Genomic DNA, 20,040 nt, shown 5'->3' on the forward strand with positions numbered 1-20,040 from the left:
TTTACACAGATTTGTGGTTTCCTCCTTAGCTAGCAGTAATGCTGCCATCTGATTCTTTTCTTTCTGATGGAATCATGGAATAGCCCAGAGTCTTATGTAGATGCCTCATGGGTGACTGCAGTAAGGGTACATGGTTCCATGGTGGTGGTAAGAAGAATAATCAGGCGTGGTATTGTATTCTTGTATTGGTAAGTAAAAATTTCAGTCTAAAAGTTGATGGAAACAAAATAAAGGGAAGTATCCAGCTATACAATAAAATACATCATCATAAAGATTAATTGGAAAAATATTAATTTTCTGTACAATTAATATAAATACACCTACCCCAAACAATATGTTTTGACTCATATTTATGAGTCTTTAAATTTTAATCATCTTCTAAAGGAAATCTTTTTCTAAAAATAAAACTATAGCAATAATTATAGAAAAAAGTTCACAGGGTGTCTTATATTTCTGATTCACCTTACTGTACTTGAAGTGGGAACATTTTGATTCTGCTGTTACTTTTCAGATTGTCTTCAAATCCAAGCAACCCAATAATGAAGTTTCAAGAGAGAAACATTTCAACTGGTTTTAGAATTAAAATAATTATAAAGCTTCATTCATGTATTGTTCAACAAATATACACTGAACACTGTTCTAAGCACTAGGGATTGAACAGTGAACATAAGTCTGTGCCCTAAATGGAGCTTAAACTCCAGTACTCTAATAAGAATGACAGACAATAAACAAATCATGTATAATATAATGTCAGATAGAAATAAGTGCATGAAACAAAATAAAATGAAGGGATGGAGTTAAAATGTGGTGCTTTAGTAAGGATGGCCCCAAACGGTCTTTTTCTCTGTGAAGGTGATATTTGGGTAAAGCCCTGCAAGAACAAAGGGGAAGAGCATTTCAGCAAGGGGATAGTAAGTGCAAAGGCCCTGAAGAGTGAGCGTGCTTTGTGGTTCAAGAAACAGTAAGGAGGTCAATGTGTCTGGAGTGAGCAAGATAGAGGTTGGTGGGTGTTGTAGGTTGCCTTCTCTAAAAGCAGATGCTGAAACAAAGAGTCATCATAACAACTTTTATTGACACTTGGACTCATATAATCTAAAAGTGACCAGATGGAGAGAGCTGGCAAATAAATAATTTTGAAAAAATGTTTTGCTAAATTACAAGAAGCATAATTCTGACCAAAATAATAATTTTATTAATGTGATCAAAGCTATACTTTTATCTTCCTCTTTCTGATTTTTATATCTTTAAAGGTCATTCAGATTTATGTTGAAATCAGAAAAAAAGTCTATTATAATTTCTGATTCAGAAAGATGTTATTTCCTCAAGCTTCAGAGTTGTGTGAATTTTTTCTTTTTCAGATGATGAAAAACACCAGCATGATGCAGGTCTATATGTAATTGTGCCAATAATTATTTCCTCTTCCATCTTATTGCTTGGAACATTGTTAATATCACACCAAAGGTATTGTACTTGGTGTTAAAATCTTGAACATATTTAAACCTTGATTTTAGATCCAAATCAGAAACACTGAAGTGTTCTAAATATTTTTATATGTATTTGATGGCAATGAGATGGCGTAAAAAGAAAAAACCTGATTTCAGGAAACCACACTCGGTTTTGCTAGTACACATAAGCCTCAGGAAAGAAATTAGAAATTGTTTTTTTTTACTGTATATACATTCATGAAATAACAAGCTTATAATAGGAAATCCTAGACAGTATGTTCTTAGAGGTGAGAAGAATGGCTTTCAAAGTTGTACAATCTAGGTTGAGAACCTTTAGTGGTGAAGATTTATCTGAAGCCGTCAGTTCACTTATGGTCAGTAGGCATTCTGCTTTTTAAACGTCAGCGCTGAGTGGCTCCATTCTGTTTGGTTTGGCAAATGGCCTTGAATTTCTTGGATGGTTCTTTGGGTGCCCCATTACTCTGCGCTGAGAGGTCCGGACCATTGAGGTTATTTCACACATGCCAAATCTCTACAGAAAATTTTGTCTTCTAGCAGTGAAGAGGGAAAAGTAATTTTACAATCTGAATTTACCTTTCAGTCAAGTGAGCTGATCGGGCCGTATCCAGTAGAATTGTTTCTGAAACTCAATTGATGGCCATATTTAATATTTAATTTTCTCTGAGAAAAACCTGTGCAAAGCATTTATTAGCACAGTGCCTGGCAAACAGTTTTTAATAAGAGTTGGCTATGTTTATTATAGTGATCATTAACTTTGGTCTAGACAGAAAGTTGGTGGATATCTTCATGGTAGAGCATGTGAAAGTGAATCTGATCCTACTGAGGCATAACCAGTCTGGTAGATAAATTTCTAGTTTGTACATTTATTAACTGTTAACATTTTCAATGTGAATGTTTTTCGTTACTTCTAATGCCTTGTTTATCTTTTGTAGGATGAAAAAGCTGTTTTGGGAAGATGTTCCAAACCCCAAGAATTGTTCCTGGGCACAAGGACTTAATTTTCAGAAGGTCCCTTTTTCAGTTTTTTTAAACCCCAGAATATATAAGATCACATTTTAGATGCTATATGCCTTCTAGAGCTTCAAACATTTTTAAGGTTTAAAACATTTTAAGGATAAGGTTTAAATCTTATTTTATTCAATTCATCTTAATATGAGTCTATTTAATCTGTTATTTGTTTTCAAGAATAGCAAGATGCAGGGATTTGAAACCAGGACAAAAAAAATTCAATAGGTAGTTTATCATCTGAGTTAACAAATACATATCTTTCTTCTGTGTCACAGTATATAATGAAATAAATATTAGAATATTAGAGTCAAATCTGGTGGAGAACAAATATTTGTATATACTTTTTTGGTATAAATTGATTGTCCTTAGGAAAAGGCTGGAATCAATATTTTTTAACCCTTGTAATTATCTCCATAATTACTTAAATCAGTTAAAAACTATATAAATAATCCTTTCCTCAAATACTGCAATCTGAAAAATGCAATTATCATAATAAAACTTACATTTATGAAGATAGTTCCTTTCAAGCTACTTTATGAAACAATTAGTCAACTCTAATAAAATAATTTGCACTTTATAATAGAATTTCTCAGAAAACTCTAGAGTTTAACAAATGTATCATTAATTCCCATAATTTCCCTTGAAGCAAGGTTGGTTTTCCACCCATAAAATTGGGAAAATAGAATTCAATTTTCATGGCAAAGTATCTTCACGCTGTTTTGAACAATAATCATATGGAGGTTATGATGCAGTCTCAGTAATTGTGTCATCATTAGTCACTGTTACAAGTCTTCAGTGGTTTTCTTTTAGTTACAAGATCAAGTACTCAATGACTTCTCTCTACAATCTGTTATCAACCTACAGATTCATTTTTTCTGTCCGTGGGCCTTAGTCATGCCTATGCTATTCTCCTCATCTCTACAGACCCTTCCACGTCAATGAAGACCTTGCTCTAAGCTCTTCTTTCCCCAAGCCTTTTGTGAACAAATGTAGTTCAGAAGAATTTCTGCCCCCTTTAAGTTCCTGGAGCATTTTATTTTTTATTGTGAAGAGTGTTCCGAGTTCAAGGGCTGTGTTTTACCAATCACAACTATTGTTGAGCTTCTCCTGCTAAAGGCAAAGTACTAGGGTCAGGATTTATTAATGACTTGCTGCTATCTTATAATAATGTCCATTTATTTATGTGCAAATGACTGAGATACATATTCTTACACTCATTAAGATTTTTACTTCAATTCTCAGTATCTCTGTTTCCTCTCCTGTAAAATGAGGTTTAATAGAACTTACCTCATTGGGTTGTTTGGGGGACTAAAGAAGATAGTACTTCTAACATAGTATTGTCTCAACAAATATTAGTTATCATTATTTTACATATTTACATGTTTTATGTTATTCTTTCAGTTACCCTGTGGGATAAGTATTATAATCTCCATTTTATAGAAGAAAAAACCTAAAGCTTATAATGGTTAGGTAACTTGTTTTAGAGTCTGGCTTAGTTTTCTAATTTGTCTGACTTTGGAGCCTGTTCTATTAGTAAGTGTTCTCTCTGGCTTTCGATTTTTTTTTTTTTTTTTGACCATGACCCACAGTGAGAAAAATGCTTTACCTTGCAACCTAGTAAATGAGTAGATGTAGATAATATGCAAAACTGAAACAAAAGATGCTCAAAACAGTTTTACTATTTGCAACACCCTCTGTTTTCAAAATTCTGTTTCATTTCAAAAATACTGGTTACAACCCTCTACATTCATTCACATACTAACAGATATGATTTGCGGTTAGAAAACACTGCTCTACAGTTTACCGATGAATGAATTAGTGAACAGATATGTAATAATGTGGGCAAAATAATGCAGACATTTAAATTGTAATCTTTCAGTGGAAGAGACAGTGCCATATCTTCAGACATGGTAGCAGTGTAGTTTTGCATATGGTCATTCTCGTTATAGAAACTTCACTTAGCCTGAACCTAACCAGCCCCACACCCATACACTTCTCAGCTATGCCCTTACTCACTGTAAGACACGGAGTCTCCTTTCATTAAAGCAGAGCTGATGGTTTTTTCAATTAGTAAAGTATTTATTCCTCTTCTTTCTCTTCCGTTATGAATTCTTACAGTGACGTTTATTGTAGTGATAGTGATATTTCAGCCATATGTATTTGTTTGTCATTCATTCAGCAAGCACAAAATGAGAATAAGTATTTACATGTAAGTCTAGGATGTTGCTAGGCTCTGGGAAAACAATTTGTAAGAGATTTTCCTTACCATCTAGGCAGTAAGACAGTGAGGTCATAAAGGAGTGACTTGGTTAAAAGCAGAATAGAAAGAACTTTTCTTTTCTCTCTCTAGAATGTTTTATTTTAAAATTCATTAATTCATTCCATCCATTCATTCAAGGGATATTTATTGAATAGTTATCCTATGCCAGTCACTATGCTAGGCCTTAGGGTTAAAATGGTCAGAAAACAGGAACTCTTGGAGTGTGCAGTCTATGGGGAAGATAAGCATTAATCAATTTATAACTGAAATAACAAATAATATACATTATATATGTTATATGTAATATATAGTATGATAATATTACAGACACTAATAATGATAAACTACGTGTTGTGAAAGAAAGGGCCCAGTGTGCTGAGTGTCGTGTGTGGGATGGGGGTGAGCTGAGATCTGGAAAATGAGCAGTCATTAACTAAGATTTGTGGTGGAGGGTAGAGCCCAGCACGTCCGCTGGTGAATACAAAGCCCTGCGGTAGGAAGTACCTTAGCACATTTGCAAGCTGAAAGCAGGGAGATTAAAAGACAAAGAGTAAGGAGATTATTTTTCTTAAATATTGGGGTTTTTTCATCTTTTAATGTGAGAGGAGTTTTGTCTAAAAAATCTAAATACCTATCTAAATAAAAAATTAAAAGCTTCACCATGTCAGTACATATAAATGTAGGGAATAACCATCTTACTGTCTCTTTCAGAGAAGCTCAAACACTCTGTCTTCAATACGTTAAGCTCTGAAATCTCCTCTATGAACCACCGGGAAAATGGTTTCTAAGTGTTTACCAGGGCAGGGAAATGATTAGGCCCACCTAAGCAAAATGCAGTTTGAACCTGCACCAAATGGCTTTTCCCTTTTCCAGAAAATGCCCGACACAAAGGAACCACTTGGTGGATGTAGGTTCAGTCAGTGACTGTTTTTAGCCTATGCGCTACCCCGCTGAGCTCCCTGAGGAGGAGTGTAATGCCACAGCAGATCATCTGGCAGACATATACAATAGACGGAAATATCATCACATTTCCCCAGGTTCTGGTAAACTGAGGAAGTGTGAAGAATTTTTTAAGTACAGTAGGTGTGAATGTCCTTATTTGTAAGACTGATTTATTTTTTTTTTTTTTTACTTTTGCCAGTGTTAGACTTCATAATCTTGTTAAGATATTCTTTAAGCATAACTAGCCCTCAAGATGCTTAGTTTATTACTAGGGTGTAACAGGTACACAATTAGGAATAAATCAGTTTTGGGGATATTTGAAGAGTAAAGAAGAATATAATTTCAAAGGTTTTACTAATGATAAAAATCTAATCTTCTAAAATTAAATAACTTCTTAAAATTTCATCTTCTACTTTAATCTCCTAAATAACTAAAATATATTTTTTTAGGGAAAAATAATATAATATAATTCACATTATATTTCTAAAGAGGACAAGACAAATTTACTATCTGCTCCGTACTTTCATATTCATATTATTTTATTTAATTATCTCATAGACCTAATAGCCTTATATTTTCTGATGACAAAACTGAGGCACAGAGTGGTTCTGTAGCTTGTCTTGATCATCCAGCCTGTAGGTGTGAAAATCTTGGTTAACCTCAGGTCCATTGGACTCACATTGATACCCTAGCCATCGATTCCATATTAACAATGTATTGCTTAATGTACTAATGCCCCTAAATTGTACACTTAAAAATAGTTGAAATGGTAAATTTTATGTTATGCATATCAACACGCAAAAAAATTGGCAAAGGAGCTGAATAGACATTTCTGCAAAGAAGATGTACCAATAGCCATAAGCACAAATGAATATATATGTGCTCAACATCATTAGCGATTAGGGGAATGCAAACCAAAAACACAAGGTAGCACTTTACACTAGCTAGGATGGCTATAATTAAAATGACAGATAATAAGTGTTGGTGAGAATGTGGAGAAATTGTAACTCTCCTACACTGCTGATGGGAATGTGAAAATGGTGCAGCGCTTTTGGAAAATAGTCTGACAGTTCTCCAACAGTTAAACATAGAATTACCATATGACCCAACAATCCACTGCTAGGTATATATCCAATGGAAATGAAGTCATATATCTACACAGAAGCTTGTATATGAATGTTCATAGCAACAGTGTTCATAATGGTCAAAACATGGAAACAACCCAAATAGCCATCAAATGATGAAATGGATAAGCAAAATTTGAGATTTCCAATTCTAAAACAAAAGGAAACACAAAAAACCCACAACGCATTGCAAAGCAAACAGACTATGGGAGCCCATTGTTTTTAAAAACAATTCAAATACAGTATTGTTTAAAAGGAGGTAATAATTTTTGTATAAACTATTTCCCTTAATTTGTTCTTCAAATTCGGATCTTTTTGAACATTGATTTTTATCTATACCTGTAATTTCTAGACAATAAACCCTGATTTCTAAAATGTCCCCTAAAATTAATTAATTAATTTCTTCCACTTTTTAAGCTATCATTCTCCTTCCCTTTATAGTAAATCAAAATCCATACTAAACCTGTAAGTATTCAAATCAAAGATGAAAAAAACCAGTATTCTGAGGTATTTCCCAAAAAACCCACATTTGTTTAAAACAACGTCAGTATAGGATGATACCATATGTGATGAAAATTCTCTCACATAATTTCCCCTTGATTTTCTTTCTTTTGTATGTTCCGTTTCCTTTTACCCTTTAAAATTATTTTAAGACAATATAAGTACATAAAATGGAGTAATATAAAAACGTCTGTGTACTAACACAATATCTTAAAATTTTCTCATATTTGCCTCATATATTTTTATTAATAAAAATTATAGATAAAGTTTGTCCTGCTTGTTGCCCTTACTAGTTTTAGTCTCTCCTTCCCTTCCTAGGGCACCCACTTTCAAGAATATAGTATGTATTTGTCTAGTTCATGCTTTTATACAACACCTTTTTTCTTACATCTGCATGTATGTATCCATGACCAATGAACAATAATACATTTGGTTATTGTTAATATTAATCTCCCATATCATTCAAAAATTATTATTTTCTCAGCATTCTTTTTTTTTCAGCATTCTTTTTGAGATATCTTCATGTTGATATATTTCATTTCGTTTAATAATTTGATCCATAATATTTCATCCTATGAATATATACCACAATTCATATATCCATTCCCCTGCTGATGGATAGAAAACTATTTTCTATTTATTATAAACAATGCTACAGGACACATGGTTGTATATGTCTCTTTGTTCTCTGGGAGTATACGCCTTGATATGTCCCATTATTTTAAAAAATCATTTTGCATTACGGTATGCCTAGTGTGCATGGTTTAATAGTGAAATAGTACGGAAAAACACTTATTGGACAGTATAGTCTCTTCTGCACCCTTCTCTACCTTTAGTCTTGCTTCCCAAGTGCCATTACTTTAAACTGGTTTGCTTTTAATTTTTCTGGCACGTCACCTTTATATTTCTAAAAATAATATGCTTATGGCATTATGAAATGTAGACATTATTTACTGATCTCTGGCTATAATGAGGATTTACTTATACATATACTTTTTCTCCCCTTCTTTCCCCATGCTCCTACCATATATAGTTTGTCACTTTTTTCAGTTCCTTCAGTAATCACTCTGCAACCTCAGAAGAATCTTCTTAAACTCCATTTCTTGTTCAACGAAATAGAGACTGTTTCTTGGAGCTCCCCTTCCCCCATTTTTTCTTTTTAATAAAATAAAGACATTAGCACTCTTACCCTTCCCTCCATTTCTCCCTCCACTTCCCAATCTCTGTCAACTGTAACTTTACACTTTTACTTAAGTCAGGGTTGATATGTTCTGTGCTATAATTTGTCTATGGGTTCATTTTAAAAAATAAAAAACCCAGTAAACTGCATTTGCATTTTTATGAGTATGTAAGTATTGTTCCTTGCAGAAGCAAGTAATATGTGATTATATTACCACACTTTTTGGTGGTTCCAGTGTCACAGGAGAATGTTTTTCAAAAAAATTTTAGAAACATTCCACCCTGTTGATTTAAATTGTGCCAAATTTTACTTGGCTTCATTTTTAGTTTTTATGTTTTGTTTTGTGTTTGTTTTGCTTTTTCTGGAGTTTCTAATTGCTTCTTTTAAAAAAAAATTTTTTTAACCTTCTGTGTGCTGCTATTATATAAGCTTCTTCACTGAGACCTGTTCCCAGGGCACCCTGTCCAGGAAACCCTTTATCCTCCTGCTGCAATCTGGATTAGGCCTTTTCTAAAATTGCTGCAAACCATCACTCTGAATTTTCCCTTAACTGGTTTCTAACGGATACTGTTTTCTAGATATTTTTCCCTTCCTCCTTATTGATTAACTAATTCCTTATATGACCTGCCAGGAAATATTGTGTAAGTCGGAATCTGTGCATGCCTGAAATTCTTTTTATTGTGCCTTCCTCGCTTGATAGTTTGGTGGACTATCAATTTCCAGGTCGATGAGCCTTTCCAATAAAACTTTGAGACAATTCCTGCCTTATCATTTAGCATCAGTATCACTTCTGAGAAGTCAGATGCCATTCTGATTTTTACTCCTCACTGGTTACTTGCAGATTTCTGACTTTTAAAATATCCTCCCCATTATTGATGTTCTAAAATTTTAGAGATAGGTCTAAATCTATTTAGGGGGGTTCTTTTTCATGTAACCTTGTCCTCATTTGAAGACACTTTTGATTCCATGTCTCCTGTCAACTCTAAGCAATTATATTATTTCTTTGATAACTTCCTCTCCTCTTATTTTTTTGGATCTCTTTCTAGAATCCGTATTAGATGGATGTTGAACCCTCTGCATAGATCTTCTATATTTCTTATCACTTCACTAATATGTTTGTTTTACGTTTGAGACCTTGCCGTACCCTGTTTTTTCAGTGCTTCTATTAAACATTTATTTGCTCTTTATATTTGTAAATTTCCCAATATTCATTTTCATTGTATTCTGTTCTGGTTTTATGCATGCAATATTTTCTTAAGTCTTACTAGAAATACAAATTTAGAGGATCATTGTTTGTTTTAGAAATTCTCTTTTCTTTTATTCCCTGAATTCTCTGTTTCTGCTAGGATCATGTTCTCCTCCTATTTATCTTGGCTTTATTTTTTTTTAATCTCACAATTTCCCCATATATCTAGAAACCCTTTGTTTTTCTTTCATGTTTAAGAATAAAATAATAGACAGGCTGACTGGGAAAGCATGATGCACATAAGCAGGGATTGTTGGCCTAAATGGGTGGACAGGGCTCTGGCTAGATGAGGAGAGATATGGTCATAGACACCAGTACCTCACAGCTGCTAGATTCCTCCCCAGATAATGTCCTTTTTTTTTTTTTTTTTTTGTATTTATTTATTTAACATCTTTATTGGAGTATAATTGCTTTAAAATGGTGTTCTAGTTTCTGCCTTACAGCAAAGTGAATCAGCTATACATACACACACATCCCCATATCTCCCCCTTCCTGTGTCTCCCCCCAATGCTCCCTATCCACCCCTCCAGGCAGTCACAAAGCACCAAGCTGATCTCGCTGTGCCATGCGGCCGCCTCCCACTCGCTATTTTACATTTCGTAGTGTATATATGTCCATGCCAATCTCTGACTTTGTCCCAGCTTATCCTTCCCCCTCCCTGTGTCCTCAAGTCCATTCTCTACATCTGGGTCGTTATGCTTGTCCTGCCCCTAGGTTCTTCAGAACCTTATTTATTTTTTATTTAATTCCATATATATTGTTAGCATACGGTATTTGTTTATCTCTTTCTGACTTACTTCACTGTATATGACAGACTATAGGTCCGTCCACTTCACTACAAATAAATCAATTTTGTTTCTTTTTATGGCTGAGTAATATTCCATTGTATACATGTGCCACATCTTCTTTATCCATTCATCTGTCAATGGACACTTAGGTTGCTTCCATGTCCTGGCTATTGTGAATAGAGCTGCAATGAACATTGTGGTACATGACTCTTTTTGAATTATGGTTTTCGCAGGTTATATACCCAGTAGTGGGATTGCTGGGTCATATGGTAGTTCTATTTGTAGTTTTTTAAGGAACCTCTATACTGTTCTCCATAGTGGCTGTACCAATTCACATTCCCACCAGCAGTGCAGGAGTGTTCCATTTTCTCCACACCCTCTCCAGTATTTATTGTTTGCAGATTTTTTGATGATGGCCATTCTGACTGGTGTGAGATGATATCTCATTGTAGTTTTGATTTGCATTTCCCTAATGATTAGTGATGTTGAGCATTCTTTCATGTGTTTGTTGGCAGTCTGTATATCTTCTTTGCAGAAATGTCTATTTAGGTCTTCTGCCCAGTTTTGGATTGGGTTGTTTGTTTTTTTGATATTGAGCTGCATGAGCTGCTTGTAAATTTTGGAAATTAATCCTTTGTCAGTTGCTTCATTTGCAAATATTTTCTCCCATTCTGAGGGTTGTCTTTTGGTCTTATTTATGGTTTCCTTTGCTGTGCAAAAGCTTTGAAGTTTCATTAGGTCCCATTGGTTTTTGTTTTTATTTCCATTTCTCTAGGAGGTGGGTCAAAAAGGATCTTGCTGTGATTTGTCATAGAGTGTTCTGCCTATGTTTTCTTCTAAGAGTTTGATCGTTTCTGGCCTTACATTTAGGTCTTTAATCCATTTTCAGCTTATTTTTGTGTACAGTGTTAGGGAGTGATCTAATCTCATACTTTTACATGTACCTGTCCAGTTTTCCAGGCACCAGTTATTAAAGAGGCTGTCCTTTCTCCACTGTACATTCCTGCCTCCTTTATCAAAGATAAGGTGACCATATGTGCATGGGTTTATCTCTGGAATTTCTATCCTGTTCCATTGGTCTATCTTTCTGTTTTTGTGCCAGTACCATACTGTCTTGATTACTGTAGCTTTGTAGTATAGTCTGAAGTCAGGGAGCCTGATTCCTCCAGCTCCGTTTTTCTTTCTCAAGATTGCTTTGGCTATTCGGGGTCTTTTGTGTTTCCAAACAAATTGTGAAATTTTTTGTTCTAGTTCATTGAAAAATACCAGTGGTAGTTTGATAGGGATTGCATTGAATCTGTAGATTGCTTTGGGTAGTAGAGTCATTTTCACAATGTTGATTCTTCCCATCCAAGAACATGGTATATCTCTCCATCTATTTGTATCAGCTTTAATTTCTTTCATCAGTGTCTTATAATTTTCTGCATACAAGTCTTTTGTCTCCTTAGGTAGGTTTATTCCTAGATATTTTATTCTTTTTGTTGCAGTGGTAAATGGGAGTCTTTTCTTGTTTTCACTTTCAGATTTTTCATCATTAGTATATAGGAATGCAAGAGATTTCTGAGCATTAATTTTGTATCCTGCAACTTTACCAGATTCATTGATTAGCTCTAGTAATTTTCTGGTAACATCTTTAGGATTCTTTATGTATAGTATCATGTTATCTGCAAACAGTGACAGCTTTACTTCTTCTTTTCCAATTTGGATTCCTTTTATTTCCTTTTCTTCTCTGATTGCTGTGGCTAAAACTTCCAAAACTATATTGAATAAGAGTGGTGAAAGTGGGCAACCTTGTCTTGTTACTGATCTTAGTGGAAATGCTTTCAGTTTTTCACCATTGAGGATGATGTTGGCTGTGGGTTTGTCATATATGGCCTTTATTATGTTGAGGAAAGTTCCCTCTATGCCTACTTTCTGGAGGGTTTTTATCATAAATGCGTGTTGAATTTTGTCAAAAGCTTTCTTTCAATTTGTTAATATGGTTTATCACATTGATTGATTTGTGTATATTGAAGAATCCTTGCATTGCTGGCATAAACCCCACTTGATCATGGTGTATGATCCTTTTAATGTGCTGTTGGATTCTGTTTGCTAATATTTTGTTGAGGATTTTTGCATCTATGTTCATCAGTGATATTGGCCTGTAGTTTTCTTTCTTTGTGACATTCTTGTCTGGTTTTGGTATCAAGGTGATGGTGGCCTCATAGAATGAATTTGGGAGTGTTATTCCCTCTGCTATATTTTGGAAGAGTTTGAGAAGGATAGGTGTTAGCTCTTCTCTAAATGTTTGATAGAATTTGCCTGTGAAGCCATCTAGTCCTGGGTTTTTGTTTGTTGGAATATTTTTAATCACAGTTTCAATTTCAGTGCTTGTGATTGGTCTGTTCATATTTTTTATTTCTTCCTGATTCAGTCTTGGCAGGTTGTGCATTTCTAAGAATTTGTCCATATCTTCCCAGTTGTCCATTTTATTGGCATAGAGTTGCTTGTAGTAATCTCTTATGATCTTTTGTATTTCTGCAGTGTCAGTTTTTACTTCTCCTTTTCCATTTCTAATTGTATTGATTTGAGTCTTCTCCCTTTTTTTCTTGATGAGTCTGGCTAATGGTTTATCTATTTTGTTTATCTTCTCAAAGAACCAGCTTTTAGTTTTATTGATCTTTGCTATTGTTTCCTTCATTTCTTTTTCATTTATTTCTGATCTGATTTTTATGATTTCTTTCCTTCTGCTAACTTTGGGGGTTTTTTGTTCTTTCTCTAATTGCTTTAGGTGCAAGGTTAGGTTGTTTATTCGAGATGTTTCCTGTTTCTTAAGGTGGGCTTGTATTGCTATAAACTTCCCTCTTAGAACTGCTTTTGCTGCATCCCATAGGTTTTGGGTCGTTGTGTCTCCATTGTCATTTGTTTCTAAGTATTTTTGTATTTCCTCTTTGATTTCTGCAGTGATCACTTCGTTATTAAGTAGTGTATTGTTTAGCCTCCATGTGTTTGTATTTTTTACACATCTTTTCCTGTAATTGATATCTAGTCTTATGGTGTTGTGGTCAGAAAAGATACTTGATACAATTTAAGTTTTCTTATTTTTGCCAAGGCTTGATTTGTGACCCAAGATATCATCTATCCTGGAGAATGTTCCATGAGCACTTGAGAAGAAAGTGTATTCTGTTGTTTTGGGATGGAATGTCCTATAAATATCAATTAAGTCCATCTTGTTTAATGTATCATTTAAAGCTCATGTTTCCTTATTTATTTTCATTTTGGATGATCTGTCCATGGGTGAAAGTGGGGTGTTAAAGTCTCCTACTATGAATGTGTTACTGTCGATTTCCCCTTTTATGGCTGTTAGTATTTGCCTTATGTATTGAGGTGCTCCTATGTTGGGTGCATAAATATTTACAATTGTTATATCTTCTTCTTGGATCGATCCCTTGATCATTATGTAGTGTCCTTCTTTGTCTCTTCTAATAGTCTTTATTTTAAAGTATGTTTTGTCTGATATGAGAATTGCTACTCCAGCTTTCTTTTGGTTTCCATTTGCATGGAATATCTTTTTCCATCCCCTTACTTTCAGTCTGTATGTGTCCTTAGTTCTGAAGTGGGTCTCTTGTAGACAGCATATATATGGGTCTTGTTTTTGTATCCATTCAGCCAATCTGTGTCTTTTGGTGGGAGCATTTAGTCCATTTACATTTAAGGTAATTATCGATATGTATGTTCCTATTCCCATTTTCTAAATTGTTTTGAGTTTGTTACTGTAGGTCTTTTCCTTCTCTTGTGTTTCTTGCCTAGAGTAGTTCCTTTAGCATTTGTTGTAAAGCTGGTTTGGTGGTGCTGAACTCTCTCAGCTTTTGCTTGTCTGTAAAGTTTTTAATTTCTCTATCAAATCTGAGATGAGATGAGATCCTTGCTGGGTAGAGTAATCTTGGTTGCAGGTTTTTCTCCTTCATCACTTTCAGTATGTCCCGCCACTCCCTTCTGGCTTGCAGAGTTTCTGCTGAGAGATCAGCTGTTAACCTTATGGGGATTCCCTTGTGTGTTATTTGTTGTTTTTCCCTTGCTGCTTTTAATATGCTTTCTTTGTATTTAATTTTTGACAGTTTGATTAGTATGTGTCTTGGTGCATTTCTCCTTGGATTTATCCTGTATGGGATTCTCTGTGCTTCCTGGACTTGATTAACTATTTCCTTTCCCATATTAGGGAAGTTTTCAACTATAATCTCTTCAAATATTTTCTCAGTTCCTTTCTTTTTCTCTTCTTCTTCTGGAACCCCTATAATTTGAATGTTCGTGCATTTAATGTTGTCCCAGAGGTCTCTGAGACTGTCCTCAGTTCTTTTCATTCTTTTTTCTTTATTCTGCTCTGCAGTAGTTATTTCCACTATTTTATCTTCCAGGTCACTTATCCGTTCTTGTGCCTCAGTTATTCTGCTATTGATCCCATCTAGAGTATTTTTCATTTCATTTATTCTGTTGTTCATCATTGTTTGTTTGCTCTTTAGTTCTTCTAGGTCCTTGTTAAATGTTTCTTGCATTTTGTCTATTCTATTTCCAAGATTTTGGATCATCTTAGTATTATTATTCTGAATTCTTTTTCAGGTAGACTGCCTATTTCCTCTTCATGTGTTAGGTCTGGTGGGTTTTTATCTTGCTCCTTCATCTGCTGTGTGTTTTTCTGTCTTCTCATTTTGCTTATCTTACTATGTTTGGGGTCTCCTTTTTGCAGGCTGCAGGTTCATAGTTCCCGTTGTTTTTGGTGTCTGCCCCCAGTGGCTAAGGTTGGTTCAGTGGGTTGTGTAGGCTTCCTGGTGGAGGGGACTAGTGCCTGTGTTCTGGTGGATGAGTCTGGATCTTGTCTCTCTGGTGGGCAGGTCCATGTCTGGTGGTGTGTTTTGGGGTGTCTGTGGACTTATTATGATTTTAGGCAGCCTCTCTGATAATGGGTGGGGTTGTGTTCCTGTTTTGCTGGTTGTTTGGCATATGGTGTCCAGCACTGTAGCTTGCTGGTCATTGAGTGAAGCTGGGTGCTGGTGTTGAGATAGAGATCTCTGGGAGATTTTCGCCTTTTGATATTATGTGGAGCTGGGAGGTCTCTTTTTCACCAGTGTCCTGAAGTTGGCTCTCCCGCCTCAGAGGCACAGCACTGACTCCTGGCTGCAGCACCAAGAGCCTTTCATCCACACAGCTCAGAATAAAAGGGAGAAAAAGTAGAGAGAAAGAATTAGTAGAAGTAGGAAGAAAGAAAGAAAGGAGGGAAGGAAGGAGGGAAGGAAAGAAGGAGGGAAAAAAGAAAGGAAGAAAGAAAAAAGGAAAGAAAGAAAGAAAGGAGGGAGGGAAGGATGGTGGGAGAAAGGAAGGAAGGAGGGAAGGAAGGAAAAAAGAGAGAAATAATATAAAGTAAAATAAAGTAAAATATAATAAAGTTATTAAATTAAAAAATAATTAGTAAAAAAAATAAAAATAAAAAAAACGGACAGATAGAACCTTAGGACAAATGGTGGAATCAAAGCTATACAGACAAAATCTCACAGAGAAGCATATACATACACACTCACAAAAAGAGAAAAAGGGAAAAAAAATCATAAATCTTGCTCTCAAAGTCCACCTCCTGGAGGGAAGGAAGGAAAGAGAGAGACAGAGAGAGAAAGAAAGAAGATAAAGTAAAATTAAAATTATTAAAATTAATTATTAAGAAAAAATAAATTAAGAAAAAACAAACCAAAAAAAACAGATGGATATAACCCTAGGACAAATGGTGGAAGCAAAGCTATACAGACAAAATCTCACACAGAAGCATACACATACACACTCATAATACGAGGAAAAGGGGAAAATATCATAGATCTTGCTCTCGAAGCCCACCTCCTCAATTTGGAATGACTCGTTGTCTATTCATGTATTCCACAGATGCAGGGTACATCAAGTTGATTGTGGAGCTTTAATCCGCTGCTTCTGAGGCTGCTGGGAGATATTTCCCTTTCTCTTCTTTGTTCTCACAGCTCCCAGGGGCTCAGCTTTGGATTTGGCCCCGCCTCTGTGTGTAGGTCGCTGGAGGGCGTCTGTTTTTTGTTCAGACAGGACGGGGTTAAAGGAGCCACTGATTCGGGGCTCTGGCTCACTCAGGCCAGGGGGAAGGGAGGGGCACGGAGTGATGGGCGAGCCTGTGGCGGCAGAGGCCGGCATGACGTTGCACCAGCCTGAGTCCCGCCATGCGTTCTCCCGGGGAAGTTGTCCTTGGATCCCGGGAACCTGGCAGTGGCGGGCTGCACTGGCTCCCCTGAAGAGGGGTGTGGATAGTGACCTGTGCTTGCACACAGGCCCCTTGGTGGCGGCAGCAGCAGCCTTAGCGTCTCCCACCCGTCTCTGGGGTCCGTGGTTTTAGCCGCGGCTCGTGCCCGTCTCTGTAGCTCCTTTTCTCCCATTCTGAGGGTTGTCTTTTGGTCTTGTTTATGGTGTGCTTTGCTGTGTGAAAGCTTTTAAGTTTCATTAGGTCCCATTTGGGTTTTTTTGTTTCTATTTCCATTACACTAGGAGGTGGGTCAAAAAGGATCTTGCTATGATTTATGTCATAGAGTGTTCTGCCTGTGTTTTCCTCTAAGAGTTTGATAGTGTCTGGCCTTACATTTAGGTCTTTAATCCATTTTGTGTTGATTTTGTGTACGGTGTTAGAGAGTGTTCTAATTTCATTCTTTTACATGTAGCTGTCCAGTTTTCCCAGCACCACTTATTGAAGAGGCTGTCCTTTCTCCACTGTACATTCCTGCCTCCTTTATCAAAGATAAGGTGACCATATGTGCGTGGGTTTATCTATGGGCTTTCTATCCTGTTCCATTGATCTATCTTTATGTTTTTGTGTCAGTACCATACTGTCTTGATTACTGTAGCTTTGTAGTACAGTCTGAAGTCAGGGAGCCTGATTCCTCCAGCTCCGTTTTTCTTTCTCAAGATTGCTTTGGCTATTCGGGGTCTTTTGTGTTTCCAAACAAATTGTGAAATTTTTTGTTCTAGTTCATTGAAAAATGCCATTGGTAGTTCGATAAGGAATGCATTGAATCTGTAGATTGCTTTGGTTAGTAGAGTCATTTTCACAATGTTGATTCTTCCAGTCCAAGAACATGGTATATCTCTCCATCTGTTTGTATCATCTTTAATTTCTTTCATCAGTGTCTTAGAGTTTTCTACATACTGGTCTTTTGTCTCCTTAGGTAAGTTTATTCCTAGGTATTTTGTTCTTTTTGTAGCAATGGTAAATGTGAGTGTTTGCTTAATTTCTGTTTCAGATTTTTCATAATTAGTGTATAGGAATGCAAGAGATTTCTGTGCATTAATTTTGTATCCTGCTACTTTACCAAATTCACTGATTAGCTTTAGTAGTTTTCTGATAGCATCTTTAGGATTCTCTATGTATAGTATCATGTTATCTGCAAACAGTGACTGTTTTACTTCTTCTTTTCCGATTTGGATTCCTTTATTTCTTTTTCTTGTCTGATTACTGTAGCTAAAACTTCCAAAACTATGTTGAATAATAGTGGTGACAGTGGACAGCCTTGTCTTGTTCCTAATCTTAGAGGAAATGGTTTCAGTTTTTCACCATTGAGAACGATGTTGGCTGTGGGTTTGTCATATATGGCCTTTATTATGTTGAGGTAAGTTCCCTGCATGCCTACTTTCTGGGTGTTGAATTTTGTCGAAAGCTTTCTCTGCATCTATTGAGATGATCATATGGTTTTTCTCCTTCAATTTGTTAATATGGTTTATCGCATTGATTGATTTGCATATATTGAAGAATCCTTGCATTCCTTGGATAAACCCCACTTGATCATGGTGTATGATCCTTTTAATGTGCTGTTGGATTCTCTTTACTAGTATTTTGTTGAGGATTTTGCATCTATGTTCAACAGTGATATTGGCCTGTAGTTTTCTTTCTTTGTGACATCTTTGTCTGGTTTTGATATCAGGGTGATGGTGGCCTTGTCGAATGAGTTTTGGATTGTTCCTCCCTCTGCTCTATTTCGGAAGAATTTGAGAAGGATTAGTGTTGGCTCTTCTCTAAATGTTTGATAGAATTCGCCTGTGAAGCCATCTGGTCCTGGGCTTTTGTTTGTTGGAAGATTTTTAATCACAATCTCAATTTCAGTGCTTGTGATTGGTCTGTTTATGTTTTCGATTTCTTCCTGATTCAGTCTCGGAAGGTTGTGCTTTTCTAAGAATTTGTCCATTTCTTCCAGGTTGTCCATTTTATTGGCATATAGTTGCTTGTAGTAATCTCTCATAATCCTTTGTGTTTCTGCAGTGTTGGTTGTTATTTCTCCTTTTTCATTTCTAATTCTGTTGACTTGAGTCTTCTCCCTTTTTTTCTCGATGCGTCTGGCTAATGGTTTATCAATTTTGTTTATCTTCTCAAAGAACCAGCTTTTAGTTTCATTGATCTTTGCTGTCGTTTCCTTCATTTCTTTATCATTTATTTCAGATCTGATCTTTATGATGATTTCTTTCCTTCTGCTAACTTTGGGGGTGTTTTGTTCTTCTTTCTCTTAGGTGTAGGGTTAGGTTGTTTATTTGAGATGTTTGTTGTTTCTTGAGGTAGGGTTGTATTGCTACAAACTTCCCTGTTAGAACTGTTTTTGCTGCATCACATAGGTTTTGGGTCATCCTGTTTTCATTGTCATCTGTTTCTAGGTATTTTTTGATTTTCTCTTTGATTTCTTCAGTGATCTCTTGGTTATTTAGTAGTGTATTGTTTAGCCTCCATGTTTTTGTATTTTGTATGGATTTTTTTCCTGTAATTGATATCTAGTCTCATAGCATTGTGGTTGGAAAAGATACTTGATATGATTTCAATTTTCTTAAATTTACCAAGGCTTGATTTATGACCCAAATATCATCTATCCTGGAGAATGTTCCATGAGCGCTTGAGAAGAAAGTGTATTCTGTTGTTTTGGGATGGAATGTCCTATAAATATCAATTAAGTCCATCTTGTTTAATGTATCATTTAAAGCTCATGTTTCCTTATTTATTTTCATTTTGGATGATGTGTCCATGGGTGAAAGTGGGGTGTTAAAGTCCCCTACTATGAATGTGTTACTGTCGATTTCCCCTTTTATGGCTGTTAGTATTTGCCTTATGTATTGAGGTGCTCCTATGTTGGGTGCATAAATATTTACAATTGTTATATCTTCTTCTTGGATCGATCCCTTGATCGTTATGTGGTGTCCTTCTTTGTCTCTTGTAATAGTCTTTCTTTTAAAGTCTATGTTTTTGATATGCGAATTGCTACTCCAGCTTTCTTTTGATTTCCATTTGCATGGAATATCTTTTTCCATCCCCTCACTTTCAGTCTGTATGTGTCCTTAGGCCTGCAGTGGGTCTCTTTTAGACAGCATATATATGGGTCCTGTTTCTGTATCTATTCAGCCAGTCTGTGTCTTTTGGTGGGAGCATTTAATCCATTTTCATTTAAGGTAATTATCAATATGTATGTTCCTATTACCATTTTATTAATTGTTTGGGGTTTGTTTTTGTAGGTC

General features: G+C 35.7%; 1 protein-coding gene across 5 annotated transcripts in view; it reads left to right on the plus strand.

Moving 5' to 3' along the window:
* The window catches only part of LEPR (leptin receptor), a 103,026-nt gene that overhangs the window by 72,946 nt on the left and 10,040 nt on the right, over positions 1–20,040 (plus strand). For all 5 annotated transcript variants that reach the window (XM_067726450.1, XM_067726453.1, XM_067726452.1 and 2 more), the window contains 2 exons: positions 1,359–1,461; positions 2,399–2,474. In XM_067726450.1, the coding sequence (XP_067582551.1) occupies positions 1,359–1,461; positions 2,399–2,474 (179 nt within the window). The remainder of the gene's footprint in view (positions 1–1,358; positions 1,462–2,398; positions 2,475–20,040) is intronic.

This window comes from Pseudorca crassidens, chromosome 2 (genome assembly GCF_039906515.1).
Source record: "Pseudorca crassidens isolate mPseCra1 chromosome 2, mPseCra1.hap1, whole genome shotgun sequence".
NCBI classification, from domain to species: domain Eukaryota; kingdom Metazoa; phylum Chordata; class Mammalia; order Artiodactyla; family Delphinidae; genus Pseudorca; species Pseudorca crassidens.